Source organism: Micrasema longulum, unplaced genomic scaffold (genome assembly GCF_059751315.1).
Source record: "Micrasema longulum isolate JH-2025_06_02 unplaced genomic scaffold, ASM5975131v1 h1tg000883l, whole genome shotgun sequence".
In the NCBI taxonomy this organism is placed as follows: domain Eukaryota; kingdom Metazoa; phylum Arthropoda; class Insecta; order Trichoptera; family Brachycentridae; genus Micrasema; species Micrasema longulum.
Genome location: NW_028278075.1, coordinates 563,964 through 584,136, shown reverse-complemented (window position 1 = coordinate 584,136; position 20,173 = coordinate 563,964). Strand labels below are relative to the sequence as shown.

The following is a 20,173-nucleotide window of genomic DNA, read 5'->3' as shown; positions in this document are numbered from 1 at the left end:
CATTACCCTAAAGGTGCATCAGGTAACCGTAACAGGTTACAAGAAAACAAAAAATCGCAAAAAATAATTTTGTCTAGCTAGCATGTTCTAATCGAACTAATGTGCGCCGGGCCGAACTGTCAACAAGGAACATTATTATGTTATGTAACGTTTACGTGAAGCTATTCTCAAAAAGAGACAATTCTTGGTTTTTGCACCGCGATAATGCACCATCTCACATTGCATTAGTGCTCCGAGACCATTTGGCTAAAAATTCAACTCGAATCGTTCCAGAATCATCGTATGCGGCTAATTTAGCACCGTGCGACTACTAACTATTCCCTAAGCTTAAGAGACCGCTCTAAGGACACACGATTGAAGAGGTAAAAACCTTATTAGCTTAAAATAAAATAAATTCAAAGAAGAAAAAAGAAAAGTGATTAATAAAATAAAGCAAATTGAAAAAACTAAAAAAAAAAAAATTAATTAAAATAAAATAAAATAGAATGACATGAAATGAAGTGAACTAAAATAAAATAAAAAAAAGAAATAATAGAGAAAAAAAGAAAATAGAAAATAAAAAAAATAAAAAATAAAAATAAATACAATAAATTGTTTTTTTTTAAAGCGACATGAAATTAAATAAAATAAAATAATGGTTACTAATATGCAATTTTAAGAGTTCTAATGTTTTTCCGTGAAACTGTAAAATTGAACTTCAGTGACTACTTGTTTACTTCGCATATGTACTAAGAACTCACTAAATGCCCCAGTCCATACTATAGTCCACTTTACTGAATACCAATCTCAACACATCAGTATGAAAGTTGTTCTCGCCCGAGCGAGACGTAAACATCGTAAACGAGTTTTATTGGAATCAAATCTCCCGTAGATCGCGTCAACAGTTCGCCATCAAATAAAAACACAATAAAATATTCAACAATTAAATTCAGTTCTTGGGAGAAATTCAATTATTCTTTATCAATAAAACGTAGTTTGTTATTAAAAAATCTGACAGTGAAGTGTGAAATTAGCAAGTATGAGGGAGACTTGTTTATTTGTGAAAGTCGTGTAAAATGCAGTAAAACAACCCTAAAAAGAACATTTGATCAAAACACTCAAAACATTTGAAATAAAAAACTGTTTAAAATGGGCGCATTGAAGATACTCGCAGGAAGTGCAATATTGATTTTGATATCATTAAGTAAGTAACAAGCATTATTTTAAATAAAATAGTTTGAATTAGTATTCCTATTATAGTATTTAATATTCTAAAATGCAAAACCTTATTCTTCGTGGATGGTTGTACAAAGGCTCCTTTTTTAATAATTGCTGATAACTTACATTTTCTCGAATTTGTACAGAATTTAAATCATAAATGTTCTTTTTCTACACTGTATTCAATTAAGACCCAAGTAACACTGAATTGTAATAATATTCTATTTCTCTTTCAGAATTTCTACTTTCATAACTTTATTTGGTGATAAATTCTTCAACATTGTATCATTTCCATATACTTTCACCCTTCGCACATTCATTTTCACTAGACATATCTTTATTAACCTTCATTTTTTCCATACCATTAGTAGGTAATAGATTGACGAAATAGTTTTGATTCAGCTCATCAAACATTTAACACGATGATTATTTTTCTCATTATTTTTAATGCCTATTAAATTATTTCAAAACGATCGTTATAACACCGAAAACTCGTAAAAGAGACCCATAATAAATATTCGAGATAAGGAATAAATATTCAAATTAAAGTTTCGGATTTATTGTTTACCGAATTTGTAATTTTTATGGGAAACAGCGATATTTACAGAAATCAGGTTAAAACCGGTTATACAAATATAAAATAAACACAAGTATTTCGATCAAATATTGAAATGCGTTCTGTGAATAATATTTTTATTTTTAACGTTTCTTAAGAATTGCGTTAAACGTCTAAACCTTTTGGTAAACTATCAATTTAATAATGAAATAATTTTTCAATCAAAAATCAGTAAAATAAGATAAACCTACTGTAAGTATACAGAAGATTTTAATTTGTTTCTGTCAATTTCAAATGTATAAATTATTACCTACTTTTTATTATGTTTATTTATGGGCTGTAGGGTGTTGAAATTTAAACACAATTTATAATTTTATATTGATCTTTAATAACACAAAGGGACCAGATTCAAATAGTCTTGTAAAACATTACGTTAATCAATTAAATTATCTATTAGAAAAAGTAGCAACTCCGAAAACAACAATAAAAAAAGAAATTATCCAGGGATATTTTATGCTCAAATGTTGTATGAATAATTCAAAAAGGGTTTCATTTAAATGTTGCTATTAAATAATACATAGCCTTTTTGCACTCCATAGTACATAAGGCACTGCGGTGGTATATCATAGGAGTGTATTTCGATCATTTTTTGTTATCTGAAGTTAAAATGATCAGTTATGCGTTTAAGAGCCTCAATTATGAACGATATCTTCATATAAACATTTCGAGACGAATACTAACTTCTGTACTTTCTGTATCTTTCTATTGTTCTTTACTTCATCAACGTGTAAAAAATTTCTCATTTATATTTTATGTAGGCTTTGGTGCGATTCTTCAAACTCAAATAAATCTTAATTCAAGCAAAAAATACTACCACGAACACAACTTTTATATGACTTTTGACAATTACCAATACGGTATACTTAACGATCGTCTGTATTTGTCTTCTAAGCGATTACAAGGCCACTCTCGATACGTACACTCAGAAATATAGTAAAACAGATGGAAAGAATATTTATAAAAAGTGGTAACATTTTACGGCTCTTGGCTAGGCTCATGTATGTTAATAGGGCAGCATCTAGCCAGCCTAGCCACTGCATCTAGCCCTCGTTTTCAAAACTGATAGTTGTGTTGGAATTTAATCCGACCTCAAAATTAAATTATTCTGCTTTCATATTTTTAATAGGCTTTTAAGAAAAAAAGCGCCTTTTTAAAAAAAAACAAAATCGTAGTTAAAGGAAAAATTGCTCGATGGAACAAAATTTTTGTCACTTTTAATGCGTAGATAAACGTATCAAAGGGTTCTAGACCCGTCGATACAAACCAACGTACTTACATGAAAACTTCAAAACCATGGCGGGAGGATCGGTAGTGTATCTTTGTCATCGGTCGGAAGAATTTTATCTTCAACTGTGACCTCATAATGAAGCTATGTCATTTTAGTGCGTATATATGTAAACCGTGACGTACGCTTCCCCTTGTTTCATATCGATGTACCTACCCAAAACTTGATGATCGGGGGTCAATTGTGTATCTTCGTAATCGATTGAGAGAATTTATATTCATTTATAACGTCATGGTGAAGGTATGACGTCCTTATCTTCCCATCATAATCGAGGCCCTGGTGCCAGTCAAGGGACTATGCATATCATAGTATAAAAACACTTTTGAAATAAGTATTACATTTAAACCATATCAGAGATTGAACCCATGACATCTTGTATGGTAGGCAAACGCGCTGACTAATATACTAAGAGGCAAACAAACAGAACATGGTACAAAATAGCTTTTTGTCATATCGATACTGTCCTTTATTTTTTATGAAATATTATTTTAAACGAAAGCGGTGTTCGAACCTCGGAAACCCTGATCCAGAGTTCGCGACACTAGCCACGGGACCGTAAAATTATTTTATCCGTTTCTTTAACACACCATTTTCTTACGTATTAATTATCGTTAATTGTTTAACTTTTTAATTATATGTTTTACCTGTCAGCCCAAGTCAGTCTATTGTCGATAACTACATTTTTGAACTCATCTGTAAGTCCGGTCTTACACAGATTTTATTTCTAACAAATCTGAACATGTGTAAAAAAATCAAAATCGTGAATTTGTTGTAAATAATAGTCATAAAATTTTACAGTACTTAAGCGTAAAATTAAAGTATTTAATTATGTACAAATAAAATAATGCTCGTTCGATTGAATGCACTACATTAAAATATCTGTGATTTTTGTTGGTTTTTAAACTTGATTACAAATAATATGAAATTACTATTACAATTTATTGCTCATTGAGACAATAGACAATAAAAATACCCAGGCATTCAAGTAATGTACTCAGTAAAATTCGTTTGATGTAAAATTATAAGACCTAGATTCAAACACGTTTTATGTAGGTATGTCATAATAAATACAAATAACTATCGACTACACAAATTAATTTAAAAACAATTAACAAATGTGAGACGATTTTATTCATAAGTGGCCACTGTAATATTCACCTTTTTGCCTATGTTCGAAAATCGATATTTCATCAGTTTCTTGTTTTTTTTTGTTATGTTACTAATGCGAGGGAGATTTATTTGACTGATATATTTCACCTATATACGATTTCTAGGCAGCGCCTGAAATTATCTATAGATATTTACACTTTTTTGGACCAGTTGGTTGAAACAACAATGTTTCGAGTTTTTCCTAATTTAAGCATACAAGAACTACCTTGTTTTGTTTATATTGCTTTAATTGTTATAACCGAATTAAAATGATCAAAAATGTTATCAAAAGAAATTTAAATACCGTATCATGTTTCTAAAATCGCTTCGGCAAAAAAAAATATTTTGTATTTTTAAACTGCCGAAAAATCTATATGGGTGATTTTACAAAGGTCGTACAAATCCAACCCTAAGGTAAAATTACAGTTGGTCAGTTTTTCTTATTTTCATTTTTATTTTCATTTGAATATAATAAATTTTTGGAAAGACAAATATTTGCAATATTTTTAGTCCGTCAAAATGTTTGAAAACAGGGTTGAATTTCCGGGAAGTTGTTTATCTAAAAAAATATTGCAGTAGAGAGGGAAAACGTTTTTGAGAAGATTTACGTTTTTTTTATTTGTCGTTGGCTGATTTAAGAGGCCACATTACAGACTGTATAACATTCGCCATTCTGCCTATGATGACTACATGTCCTTATTAACCATCATCATTTCCATATCGTTAGTAGGCGATTGACGAAATAGTTTTGATTTAGCTCATCAAACATTTTACGCAATTATTATTTTTCTCATTATTTTATGTGCCGATAAAATTATTTCAAAACGATCATTATAACTCCGAAAACTCATATAATAATGATGTGACAAATATTTTAGATCAGGAATTATTTAAATACAAAAATCTGATTTATAGTGGTTACCAAATTTATGGTTTTGATGATATTCATAAACATTCATGTTTTTTATTGTTTGTCATTGGCTGGTTTAAGTGGCCACTTTTAAGACTGAGTACCATTCACCATTCTGCCTATGATGCATAGACTTTCAAATTGCCTCTCAAAAACGTTTTCCCTCTCCGTTGCAATAAATTTCAAGAAATATTTGCATTCTTATGATTTGCCAAATGATTCGACGTTGAGGATCATTTTTAATGCAATGCAAGTAAGTCGCTATTATAAAATCGGAACCACGTCGTAGTAGAGCGGAGTTCCAACCTTGGACTCCTGAACCGTGAGTCCTGACGTAAGCCACGGGACGACAACGCGGCTAGGGTAAACTCAATGTAATGGTAATGCATTGAAGATGTTAGGATTTGATCTGCGTACTGCCAGGGTTTTCGAAAATACCCGCGTACTGAGAACTCTTTACAACTCCTTGGTGCGAAGTAGACTCGAGAGTGGCTCGATGATTTGGGGGCTACATGAACTGAAGTACTCTCCTATGATAGAGAAAATCCAAAAAAAGTTTCTGAGATATCTCTACATGAGAGAGTGCGGGTATTATCCTTGGCTCTACCCGACCGAGTTTCTCCAGGGTATGCTTGGCTACAACAGTTAAGAGATTAGAAGAAATGTGTTTTTGACTACACATTTTTATCCATTGTTGCGCGGAATGATCGATAATTCTGAAATTATGATGAGAATTGGTTTGTATGTTCCTGATTATTACCTAAAACAGCGTCAGCATAGATTGTTTCATATTCCAATATTCAGGATCAACCTGCCTATGGTTATGCCTGTAGGAAGGGCTACCGCTATGCTGAACAATATCGCTCTGGATGTTGATCAGTTCCATGTATCCGAAGGGGTTTTCCGGAGCAGGATTCTTCTACTACTTTGACATGAGTTTCTTTCGTGTATTTATTTTTTATTTTTTATAATATGTACGTATTGAATTTATTTTTGTAATATATATGTTATGATAAATAAATGAATTGAATTGAATTGAACTCTTGCAAAAGGAAATCGAGTAGAGCCAATTCAACCTCTTGCTGTACTGGTTAGTGCTTATGTTTGTCATCATGCCGTGGAGATTTTTAAGATCTATGATTTCACAGCCAAATACGTAATTCTTGCACCATCGTAAAACTTTGACCTGCACGTAATAGTGCAGAGTGTACTGTGTTGTTACATAATTGAAGAAAATATTAATAAATGGTAACAAAAAGTCATATTGAATACATATTAATTATTATAAATTCCTATTTCACACCTAATGATGCATAAGGCTCTATGTATATTAGTACTTTAATTGCAAAGTTCCACCAATAAACTCTGGTCTCACGTTTCAGTCGCTATTTTACATTACAAAACACCCATTTGATAAAAATTTCAAATCTACCTCTGTAAATAACTAATACTCCGCGACATGGAATTATTTCTGCTTAATTTTTCGTCTCAGGATTTTTACTTGTGATGTATTTATTTGAGATAGTTGCACAAATAAAATTTGAACACCTTGTTATACCTTAACTAATAAAAAATACATACACAAAAAAAAAAATCAAAAACAAATCACTGTTATAAAATCCAGACGCTTTCCGATGACACTCTGCATCCGGTTTGGGTAGATAAAAGAAATTACCTTAAGGCAGTTTGCCCGCCTTTACGCAAATGTAAACCATTTATGTATTTAAAGTGTTTAAATAAATAAATACCTATATGGATGTTTGTTTTTAACAAAAATCATCGCCATCAAACGAAACGATGCTATAGACCCAGCATTCCTAATCTCTTTTGGCAACTCATCAAACATCTTAAGTCCTTTATGATACAGATTGTTTTGATTGCCATGAATTTGAAAGCTGCCATCGAGTTAAAACACTCGTTCAGGGTTGTACTTTTTTTTCAGACGACTCAACTCTCAACTGCAAATGGAAGCTGAGTTTGATTGATGTGAAAAATAATAAGCCTTTTTTGACTAGACTAAATCTAATCCCATAACATATATAATACACAGACAACATTTTATGAATATACTAAACAGCAGAAATAATATTATCTGTTTTATCATTAGGTACATCTTGCTGTCCTAAAATTTTGATTTCATATTGTGTTGTGTACGTAATTGATATTGTAAATAAATGTATTAAAAATCTTTTTGACATGTTATATCAGCAAAGCACTGAGCACACAACATTAAATTTAAATAAAACTGTATTCCATATTTAACCAAGATACAGAAAGAAATAAATAAAGTTGAAATTACTTTTTTTTATTTAGAGGTTAATGTTGACAGTCAAAAATCAAGCCCGTGACTCTATAATTAGTAGCCACATGTGCCAACTACTACACACAAAGTAAACTGTAATTGTTCGTAAAAACATATTTTTACATGATATTAATAATTTTTATTAGTAATGTTTCCTTAAAACTGTTTTCTTGTTCAGGTACTGTTATTTTCGCTTGTGATATACGCATTTATGTACATATATTCGAGCCTATCAATTTTCCTATTATATGCATGAATAAGCATACTATGTATATTTAAGTATGCACAAGTTTCTGAAAATAGGGTTTGGTTTAAAATCTCTGTCATTTAATTTCTTTTGAGGAGAAACTCGGCATTTATTTTAATTCCATATAATTTATTGGAAAAGTTCGGTATCTTTGTAAAAAATAATAATTTAACTTTTCTTTTTGGCCGGTTATATTACGTTTTTATTAGAACGAATGCAAACTTCAATAAAGCGAACCTAGTATCCAGTATATTAACATTTCAGATAAAATAGCAATAATTACTACTTAAGTCAGTGCGTTTGCCTTGGGATGATCTGCGAGAGGTCTCGGGTTTGATTTCCGACATGGTCGATTTGAAATATTCATTTGAAAGGGTGTTTTTACACTAGAATATTTCATAGTCCCTGGACTGGTGCACGAGGCGTAAGACTGATCACCTTACCTTTATGTAAAAAAAAAAAGATCAAGATACGCTGAAATTGGTGTACCGATACAGTGCGCTATGCACCATTATGTGCGGAAAGGGAATGATAATGATTTTTTATTACTTATCACTAATACTTTGTTTTTCTGGATTATAATTTTATTGCATCACTTGCGAATTTAATTTTATTCATTTAACTGTGTATTTTTTTTGTGAATTATTATGGCTCAACACAAGCACATACTAAAAAGCTTTAATAAATTCCTTAATTAATTTTGAATGAATAAATAAATAAATAGAAATTCAAGAAACAAATTATTGTCTCCAGGCACCTTAATCAAGAATCATCAGATTAGTAAACTAACATCAGGCTCTGAATAATTTTGGGTGTAAATAAAATACATTTTCTAATCCTTTGAATAAATAAATAAAATCAACATTTAAAACATCAACATCAACTTGCACTTGTAATCAATCAGGATCGCACAATGTCTTTTATTTGTATATTTATTTGTCTGCTTTTAATTTAATTTGTATTAGTTTTATTTTGTTGTAAAGTAAATACACTGTGTGATTGCAGTGGACCCTTTCCGTAAATTTATTAAAGTGAGAAAAATAAAATTTATCGTATTGCAGCAGAGACAGAGAACATATTTGAGAGAGGAATATAGAAGGCATAGAAGCCAAGGTATTTGCGATGCTGAGTTAAAAGATGAATATTTTTTTAATTTATCTACATATTGATTTTGGTAAAGTTAAATAGCTGAAACCTTTATTAAAGTGGATGAGATTCATCTGACTGAATTATTTTACCAAAAAACTACCTACTTTTTGGATTTGTTGGTATAATAAACTATATTTGTAGTTTGTCCAAATGTTTGGAAGCATGGATTAGATTTCACCCCTTAGGGTATAATCAAGGTTAACAATAAAAATATTTAATTTCATAGTATCCGTTATATGTTAATGTATTAAGAAATAAACATTATCAACACTTGTCTCAGACCTTTTTTATAAAACATTGAAAGCTAGTTTCAATGCTTGATGTGGTACAAATATTGCTTAATTGATTACGAATGCTTTTTTTAAACTGTATTTCTACCCATACAATGGTTAATGTTTTTTAAACAGCTTAGTTTAATGAATGTTTCATTTTACAAAAAAAATCATAATTTACATTAAATTGTGGTATTTTAATATTGTTTTAGAAGAATAAATAAAAATGAACAATAAACCACGAATAAGATTCATGTGATTACAAAATAAACAACCAAACCTTAGATGGATGGTGTTATGTAAAAATTTGTTAAGCCACACCAACCTCAAACGGAGATAATTTATGTTTAACATCATGCGCATTTTTCAAAAATATGATTAATTATTTAGCTTGGCAGTTAAATTAAGTATTTAAAAAGTACTTAATGGAACAAAAAAAGGTGATAAAATCTTCATATATATATTTAAATAAAAATTGAACAAAAAGTGAGATAATACATTTAAACAGAACATCTTAAAAGCTTTGTAAAAACAAAAACGCAAAAAATGCTTTAAACAATGTAACTATCAACAAAAAAAAATGTAAAAAAAATAAATATTTTTTTAAACGTAAAATTATCGATTGTACATGTTATATTGTGGTATAAAAATAAGTTCAATTGAAATAAAACCTTTTGTTCTAAACCATACGTTAAAAATATATTGAGGATTATTTACTTCAAAAATAAATCTCCAAATTACAATGCTGCCGTTTGCAAAAAACAAAACTTGTCTGCAATTTTGGCAAAGAAAGCGTCTTTTGCGGGATATTTTTTTTTTCAAAATGTTGTTATCACGTTAGCTACAAATTGATCTTCATTTGCAACAATACGTTAAGTATCTTGAATCAGAGTTTCATTATTTTTAGTCCAGTTGAATGGTTTTTGATCAACACATCGAGGTATTATTTTTCTAAAGTTCACGGTACAGGTACCTTTCATACATATTTTTTCTACGTAATATTGTATTTCGTACATTTATAAGATATACAAAAAAAAAATTCAATTAGAGAATGTAACAAAAAGAAGAAACAAAATATTATATAAACCTATAATTACAAAATATTTTTATTTTATTTAACTCATAAAAAACAAAACAAATTGTGGAATTTATACAATGGTTTCAATATGTCGGTAGAAATATATTTATTAAATGTGTCTCAATTACATTATAAGGATAACATTTATTTTAAAATAATAATAATCATGCTAAGTACTTGTTTTAGCCACAAAAAGTTTTATTATTGTACATGTTAGTGAGGGCGAGTATATATATTTATATTGTGTGAGGGTGTGTGTATATGTGTATGGGTGTGTGAGTATTGTATGTATCCGAGAGTGTGAAGTGAATATAAGTGGGACTTATTGAACAAAGATTATAAAAAATATCTGTTTTTTTAAACTTTAATGAGGAAACCTATCAATCACCTTATTGATCGATGTAAAATTGTTAAGATTGTTAAGAACGCACCAGCCTAAAATCCAAACTTAAAAATATGTGAAAAAAAAGTTAAAAAGTAATAAAAAACAATATATATATTTATATACACACATATATATATGTAAGTACTCATTATTCACAGGGATCTGTCATAAGAGATATTCACAGGTCGCAGTGACGTCGGGAGCTTGAATAGCACCAACCCCCACCTCTAAGAATGAGAATAAGATTAAGCACTTACATACACAGATATATATAATGATTACGATTATGTATGTACCTTTATATGTAAATATTTAGGATGATTATTTTCGAACATCAATAATGAAGTTCATATAAAATAAATAAGTTAAATATATATATATATATATATGTATATATAAAAATTGGTATATAAATAATCTTTAAATATGAAAAATTTTCAAGAATCAGAAAGGTAAAATAGAACAAAAAAAAACTATGTAATATTGTTACACTAAAAAATCAGTATTATAATAGTAATATATAATAATGATAGAAAATACTTAGTGTAATAAACGATTTTAATATAAAACATTTAGTACTAACTGAGAACTTAGTTAAAATATACATTGATTCTACTCCGTATATTGGTATTACAGAGAATTTATATGTTTTAAACTCACGACACTGTTTAATATTACTTTAGAATCACAATTCTGACACTAACGCAATTTTTCGATTTTGTGGCTTGACACATTTTTGCATAACACCATCCAGGTCATGTTGCGTTTTCCACGAAAAGACATCAACGCGCGAGTACGGTAAAAAACTGAATTAGTTCAAGCCTCGACCTCGGATAAACTGGTCAACCAAACTGAATATTCTCCACTGCTACAAAGTTCTTGTTTAACCTTGCTTACGCCTACTTCTTTCATTCAGCTTGATGATTTGTGTACATGCAAGTGAATGTTTAATTTAACTGTAAATAATTAGGATTAAGCATCCAAATGACATAAACAAATTATTGTGGTACACTAAATATGCACACTTGTTATTTTATATTAAAAAGTTTATTTATCAGTCGTATGTTAGCAGCACTGACCTATAATAAATATCAACGATCCCTACGTATACTATCGAATCTGCATTTTGCTAAGTTTACAGAAAATCAAAATCAAAGCTTGATCGTTTTTTAAGGAGTTATCAGATACTATAAAATAGCCAACGATGCTTTAATTTATTGTAACAGAGAGGGAAAACACTTTTGAGAAGGGAATATGGGACCCTAGGCATTTTTTACAGGGTTTATGACCTGTCATTGGCTGGTTTAAGTGACCATCTAGTGATTACACTGTGTAACATTCAGTATTCTGCCTATGTTTGAACATCCACATTTCCTCAACCCTTCCTTGACTGTTGACTTTTGTGAAGTAGAAGAGCTGAAACCTTTATCATATGGGTGAGATTCATCCGGCTGAACCAATGAATCGGGTTGTGGTCCAGTGGCTAGTGTTGCGGACTCACGGATCAGAGGTCCGAGATTCGATCCCCACTTAACCCCAACTTGAACTTGTTGAAAATGACCGCCAAAATTAAAATATTTAGGTAAACAATAAGAATTTTAATTTTAATTTTTTTTAAATTGAAAAAAAAAAATTCACTTACTAGGCAACGCCTGAAAATAATTTTCCAATTTTTTATACTTTTTCTTTTACCAGGTAGTTAATTCAACAATGTTTTGAGTATGTCTAAATGCTTGCAGAGTGGCTGGATTTTCTCTCTACCCTAGGGTGTTCATATTTAAATTTGTTGCAACAGAGAGGGAAAACCGTTTTGAGAAGGTCAAAAGCCCTGTAAATGCCTAGAATACCATATTTCCTAGTCAAAAGTGTTTTCTCTCTCTGTTGCAACAAATTTAAATATGAACACTTTCCTAGGGTGAAAATCCAGCCAGTCTGCAAGCACTTGGACATACTTAAAACATTGTTAGCCAAAGATGTGTTAATTGTACTTCAATAGACACATGTTTGGCAAATCTACAGTATCAGGGCACGTATTCTGATGGGAAGTTTAGATTTGTCTTCATTTTTATCTACAAAGTAAAATTAAGTTTTCTGTTTGAAAAGTGGAAAATGTCGCCTTTTTTTTTTCTAAACATGTTAAATTACTGGTTACTGACGAAGATATTTGAATTTTCATACAAATATACACACTTTCGTACATAAATATCGATATTAGTTTATGCCATCTCAGAATATACCGATGAAGGTAGCCGTTCATAATCGCGGCCCTGATTGTTCCGTTAAAAATATCCAGCTTTGTTTTGCTCTTCAGTAAACCTCGCAAAATGCAGATTCGATAATAAGCGTAGACAATGTCGATATACGCTTTATTTCCTTACAAACCGCATTTCAGGTAATTAACTACAAAAATGCATTTAAGAAAAGTTTTACCCAAAGTGTAGGCAGATAAGATGAAAAACCACACGCATATTTGAAAACAATCCGATTTCTCCAAAGAAAAAGATTAAAGATTTATTGCCATGCGCTTACTATGAATTTGCATTTCAGTATATACATATTTAGTAATACTACAGTATCTGATGGCTTCTTAAAAAAAACATCAAGCATTGTTTTTGCTCTTCTGTAAACCTCGCAAAATGCAGATTCGATAGCACACGTAGCGACAGTCAATGTACGCGTTATTTTCTAACAAACTGCAACTTAGATAATAAATCTTAGGGAATAATTGTGTAAAATATTCAACTTTCAGTTTTTCGCCTTTTCCCTGAAGGGTAGGCAAACAACAAAAAAACCACTCGCGTGCTTGAAGACAACCCATTTCAATTTATATAATATTTATTGCTAGACGTGCACTTTGATTGTATAGACTTTTATTACAAGCAAATGTAATATTTAATATCTGGGTATTTCTAAGGCATAAATATTATATAATTGATTTTAATGACAAACTCTGTGCAGTTTATTACAGTCGGTGTGGCAATGTTTAATTACTCTGATAACATTGAAATAACCGCAATTTTTAAGAGAGGTTGCCTCGTAAGAATTTCATGTTATATTCTTACATGGAGTTTTGACATGTTTGCTTTGCTTTTTACCTTATTTAATTTTGATTATTTTATTTGACGCATCAACAATAAATTATATTCAACAAGAGTTTACAAACCCAACTCACTGTTAAATAAAGCAATACGAAACAAGTGAAAAGACCAATAAAAATACAGTTAGATATCTCAAGATATTTTTTTCGAGAAGCGGATATGCTAGTTTTAATTTCAGCGTTCAAATGTCTACCACTGGTTAAATTTGAGCATTTGAGAATGTGAGAGTGTTCGCCCCTACCTAATTACCCAATGCTTGAGACCTGGGCTAAGAGGAGAAGATTTAGTAATAGATATAAGGACATATGCCCTCCACTCAATAGTCCGGGTCTTTAAAGACCTGGACTTAGATTGGGAGACCTACGGCGACTAGTCACGATAGATCCACGTAGGTTGCAGTAAAATTGCAAGCTTATTAAGCCACCTAAACTTAAGAAAATAATAAACCTCGGCATGTGTACTTTTTTCAACGTCTTCTTATTAAAATATTGTTCGATGCTGTAAGATATTTTTTATGAGAGTCGTTTTTACTGTTGCTCCAAATACTTATTTAGAGTGGATGTAGACTAAATGAAAATTGCCATCATGATAGCCAACCTCTATATTGGAGTATCAAGGTAAGAAGAAAATATTTAAAAACTATTATCTATAAATTATACTTAAAACGGTACTGAAAAATAAGATATTTTTGTATTCCATACTATGTGGGCCGTTGTACGGTAAAATATTATTAGTAGTACGTATGTATGTAATGTCATTCACCTAATATGTATCATACCTTTGCGGATGTCGTTTCGGATATTCCACTTTCATATTATTATTCATAAGCTGTAGTAGTATAGAAATTTGTGGCGAAAATCATTGCAAAACTGGTTTTTTGTGCGTAAACCTGCTTCTTTATTCTAAATACTGGAAATGCATGGCTGCTGAAACCACAATCAGAGAACTGCTACTAGCTAACTAGCTCATTATTGATAAAATGATAAAACAAAAACAATCGTCATCCTTACGCATCGAATGGGGCAAAGAATGGAAAGTGTACATTTTATATTTTTTACTTTATTTATAAAAAGAACAGTAACAAAAACAGAAAGTAACATCCAAGCAATATTTACAAATATACCAAAATTATGGGTCAATTACAGTTTTCTGTGAATAAGTAAATATTATGCAAAAAAAAGAAAAAAAAGCGTACCCGTGAAAAGCCACTCCGTATAATTCTCTTGTTAAAAAAAGAAAATAAAACAATAATAATGAAAAGAACTTTTAAAAATATATTTTTGTTTATTAACTCTCGTTAGCGGAATATTACATTTTAAATTTTATATTACATTAACAAATATCCAAATAATTGACTAATATTGATGTGTTTTGTTGATATTTCTTGATATCAATAGTTATCCATAGTTAATGATTATGATAAAATTATAAATAAACTTAGCAATGAGACTTCTTGGTTTAGAAGAGGAATAAAAACTTCCCTGTCAAAAAATCAAAGTATTGTGCTAACTTTATCTGTTAAAATATGTATTTCCCACTCTGTTGTATTTCGCCATGTGTTTTTTTTCCCAACTTTTAAATAATAAAAGTTTAATCCCAATTTCGGTTCAAAAACTACCAAAAATGAATTGTTTCGCAAACTAGTTGAAAATATTTATGTCTTTTGTCCCCTGTTAAAATACTTATTTGATCTTATCTCCAAAATATGATATGAATAGTATAAAAACTGTAAACGTTGTAAACAATTCACCAGTCTCGAAGATGCCTATTAAGGTGAAAGCGCTCGTTGATCAAAATAATAAAAAGTAAAACTAAACCAAGAAGTTTTATTAAAAAGTTTATTTATAATTTTATCATAATCATCAAATAATTTCCAATTGGAATTACAATACAGTGCTCTACGCGCTATCGCATGCGGATAAATAAATGATTTTGATGACGAATAAAACATATAAATTAAAAAAGTATATACTATGTTTTTCATTTGCTTTTCATAAAATATAATCACTCACCTGTCATTTATTAACTTAGGCTGTACATAAACTTGTAATCCAAATAAATCTATTAAAAAGTGTTATTTCGCCTTGTCATCTCGACTGCACAAGTTAAATAGACTCATTTTTATCAGTGTTCTGTGTAAAATTATTATCTTCGATTGTCGCAGTAAGTTACTGATTTAAATCTATCAAATAAAATTTCACACGAAAACATCAACACTGAATTCTATTGCCATTATTATTATTGTTGCAATATGAGTTCCACACGCAGTACCCGCCGTCCCGAAGGCTCGGAGACAAACCAACATAACTTTAATGAAGCACTTAATGATATGAAAAAAGTCCTCTTAGGAGAAATGAATAAAATTTATGAAGAAGTTAAAGATATCAAAAGCAGTATAGAATTTTGTCATTCAAAAATTGAAGATCTCTCTAACAAAATCTCAACCTTGGACGAAAAATGTAAGAGCTTTGAAAATGTCAAAGAAAGAGTAAATTTACTTGAAAAAACTGTAGTGAACATTCAAAGTAAACTCAATAGAAGTGAACAGCAAAACTTATGTAAAAACTTAGAAATTATAGGCATACCTGAAAAAAAAAGCGAACAGTTACCACACGTAATCAAATCTCTTGGAGATTTACTAGGAGTCCAACTTGCACAATCAGATGTTAATGTCGTTACCAGAGTGCGAGTTAAAGAACTTCCGAAAAACCGTCCGCATTTTACGAGACCGATCATTGTTAAATTTGCATCATCTAAAGTCAGGGATCAAATGTTGGCAGCTGCGAAGAAAAATAAAGACTTAACTACCGAACGCCTTAACCTTCCGGGGAATAATAAAATTTTTATAAATGAACACTTAACAACAGTAACCCGATCCCTTTTTAGCCGAGCCCGCACAATGTGTAAGGAAAAGAACTTCAAGTTTGTTTGGATAAAATATGGCCAAATATTTGTCCGAAAGAGTGAAGCCAGTCCGGTACTTCAAGTGACTTCTGAATTTGTGCTGCAAGATATTTTTTTATAATAATTTTTTATATTTTATTCTTTACTTTGTTTTGTAACTGCTTTTTCCATACTTTAATTATTAACTATCTTTCATGCAATTTCTGCCCATGTTGTTGGTTTTCTATAGATACAAATTCAGGGCCAAAGCTCAAATAAGTATATATTATCAGAATGTAACTGGTTTGCGTTCAAAGACGAATGACTTTTATCTTAATGTGACTAATAACGACTATGATGCTATATTTATAACAGAAACGTGGCTACTCCCTAATATTCACAATTCTGAACTATTTGATGACCGTTATCAGGTTTACAGGCATGATAGAGAAGGTGACAGACGTGGTGGTGGTGTGATGATTGGATTGAAAAAAGAATACAAAGCTTTTCATCAACTTGTATGGGAATCATCAGTTGAAGACATATGGGTAACATTAACTATTAATAATAATTTTAAAATTAACTTATGCTGTGTCTATATTCCACCAGGCGTTAACCATTTATCTCATTCTGTAATCTTTCTCGACAAATTATGTGATATTAGAACTAAACATCCCAATGATGAATTTATTGTAATAGGTGATTTTAATCTGCCCCAAGCCTCTTGGCATAAGAGTATCGATGGGACCATGTATATGGCAAATAGTAATCAAACTGTTACTACAGCTAAATTTTCAGATGTATTATCGTTTACTAGTCTATCACAGTATTGCAGTATACCAAATAATAACAACAAATATCTCGATCTAGTCGTAAGTTCTCATAATTTGGAAGTCTCCAAGATTAGCCAGCCTCTCATCCCTGAGTGTCGGCACCATATCGCTCTATGTATTAAACTTGAATTATCCGTTTTTACACCGATGCCTAATCACTCCCGTACTATAACATTATTTAAAAAGGCAAATTATAATACAATTAATAACTCCCTTCAGAATATCAACTGGGATAGCGAATTTTTTAATCTTTCTTGTAACACTGCTGTGGATAGATTCTATCACATCTTAAGGGAAATTATATCTGTAAATATTCCCACGAGAGAATGCAAAGCAAATAACTCGTATCCTGTATGGTATAGTCCAGCATTAATTAAACTCACTAAAGAAAAATACAAAATTTTCAAAAAATGGAAGAAATTTAATAACCCCCTTGATAAGATTGAGTTTAATATTCTGCGCGCAAGACAAAAACAAATGGCTAAAGATTGCCTTAAAAGTTTTGTAAATGACTCTGAGATTAAAATTAGTAAAGATCCAAAGCAATTTTGGAATTTTGTTAAGAGTAAAAACAAAAATCATGGTTTGCCGCAATCTATGGTTCTTGATGATATTACAGCGGACAATCCCAGTGATATTTGTGAGTTATTTTCAAAGCATTTTGTTACTTCCTTCAATCATTGCACCCCCAACACACAATTACCTTATACAAACATACAAACTGATGATCATGTCAACATATCTTCTATTTCAATTTCAAAAAAGATGATTATTGGTCATATTAAAAGTTTGTCAAATAGTACAAGCGGGGGTAGTGATAACATATCTTCATATTTCATTAAAATGTGTTGTTATGAAATCGCCAAACCATTATTTTTATTATTTCAATTATCATTAAGTGAAGGCATATTTCCTGATATGTGGAAAAGCGCCCTTATAACACCCATATATAAATCTGGTTCAAAAAATGATATAAAAAATTATCGTCCAATCTCAAAATTAACTATTATCAGCAAACTTTTTGAAAAAATAGTCTACAGTCAACTTTATAATGCTGTCAAAAACACTATCATCGAGAACCAACATGGTTTTGTAAAATTTAGATCCGTCACTTCTAATCTTGTTGTATTTTTGGAATCTGTTTTAAAAGCAATGGACGAAAGAACTCAGGTAGACGTAGTGTATACTGATTATTCAAAGGCTTTTGACACTGTTACGCATAGTATATTACTCAATAAATTATGGAATTTGGGTATCCACGGTAATCTACATAGGTGGCTGACGTCTTACCTTAATAATAGACTACAATCAGTAGTCGTAAACGGGTTTAGTTCCGATGTTGTAAATGTACCCTCAGGCGTTCCACAAGGATCGCATTTGGGGCCATTACTATTTATAATTTTTATCAATGACATTGGTAAGTGCTTTAAATTTGCAAATTTTTTACTTTTTGCTGATGACATGAAAATATATTTAAAAATAAAATCTAATTTAGACTGTGTCAAACTCCAAGAAGATCTCGATAGATTAAATTTATATTGTAAACAAAACTTACTAAAATTGAATATTAAAAAATGCTCTGTGCTCACATTTTCAAGGAACAACTTTAAAATCATCCATAATTATTGCCTTGACTATCAAGTACTTACTAAAGTTAATGAGATGCGGGATCTCGGGGTTCTACTTGACAATAAGTTAACGTTTGAGGCACATGTCAACTCAATTGTGAAAAAATCATACCAAATGTTAGGTTTCCTCTTCCGTATAGGGAGAGAATTCAATCATGCGCGCACTCTTAGAACTCTTTATTTCACATTTGTTCGAAGTCAATTAGAATTCGCATCTCCCGCTTGGAGCCCTCAATACAAAAAATACATTAACCGAATTGAATCTATACAATCAAAATTTTTATCGTATTGCAATTTTAGACGGTTGACTCAGAATACAGGTCCAGATGAGTCTATAAACTTACCTAAACTCCAAACTCTCCAAACTCGAAGGAACATTGCTGATGCCATTTTTATGTATAAAACTTTGAATAACATGATAGATTGCCCTAAGATTCTGTCACTTATTAATTTTAGAGTCCCAGTAACGCAGACCAGAAACCAATCTCTTTTTAAAATTTCTAAATGTAAAACTAAATCTTTTCAAAATTCATTTGTAAATAGAACCTGCCATATGTGTAATCAAAAATTAAATTGTATTGATATTAATAATATATCTTTAACTTCCTTTAAAAGTGAAATCTCCAAAAATAATTCAAGTTATGATGTTGCGCCTTGAATCCGCAGCCTATATTATGCAGGTGATGTGCAGTTCTGTATGTAGGCACATAATAAATGAACACTGTATGGTCAACTATAGTTGTATTATTTATTGTAATGTGCAACTGTGTGACCAATATTCATTTACATTTCTAGTAATATTATAAGTTTTGTATGATTAGTTATTTTATGTTATGTATAATTTTTATGTGACAACATTTATAATAACAATATTATGTGGAAGCCTCTAATTGGACTTTATGATATGTATTTATGGTATAACTGATTCTTATAAATGTATAAATGTCTGTTGGCTTTCCAATGAAATAAAATAAAATAAAATAAAATAAAATAATATATTAACAATAAGAATAAGACAGCACCGAGACCGCTTTATAATGTACTTTTTGTGTATATTGACACATTCGTATTTTTAAATATTAGAAATGTGTTAATAAAACGATTAAATGTTAACAACACAATTTTTTAAATTTCATAAGAC

General features: G+C 30.4%; 2 protein-coding genes across 4 annotated transcripts in view; both read left to right on the top strand.

Annotated features, from left to right (window-relative positions):
- The first annotated feature begins 719 nt into the window (after positions 1-719).
- Positions 720-20,173, top strand: part of mtg (mind the gap) — a 93,003-nt gene continuing 73,549 nt past the window's right edge. The window contains exon 1 of one of the 3 annotated variants that reach the window (XM_088231434.1): positions 720-1,183. In XM_088231434.1, coding sequence (XP_088087560.1) covers positions 1,129-1,183 — 55 coding nt within the window. In that variant the 5' untranslated portion in view covers positions 720-1,128. The remainder of the gene's footprint in view (positions 1,184-20,173) is intronic. The other 2 variants (XM_088231432.1, XR_015823211.1) reach the window with 2 other exon arrangements.
- Positions 12,634-16,713, top strand: LOC148278421 (uncharacterized). Its single transcript, XM_088231414.1, has one exon. It carries the CDS (start codon positions 15,940-15,942, stop codon positions 16,711-16,713), a length of 774 nt encoding a protein of 257 aa, XP_088087540.1. The 5' UTR covers positions 12,634-15,939.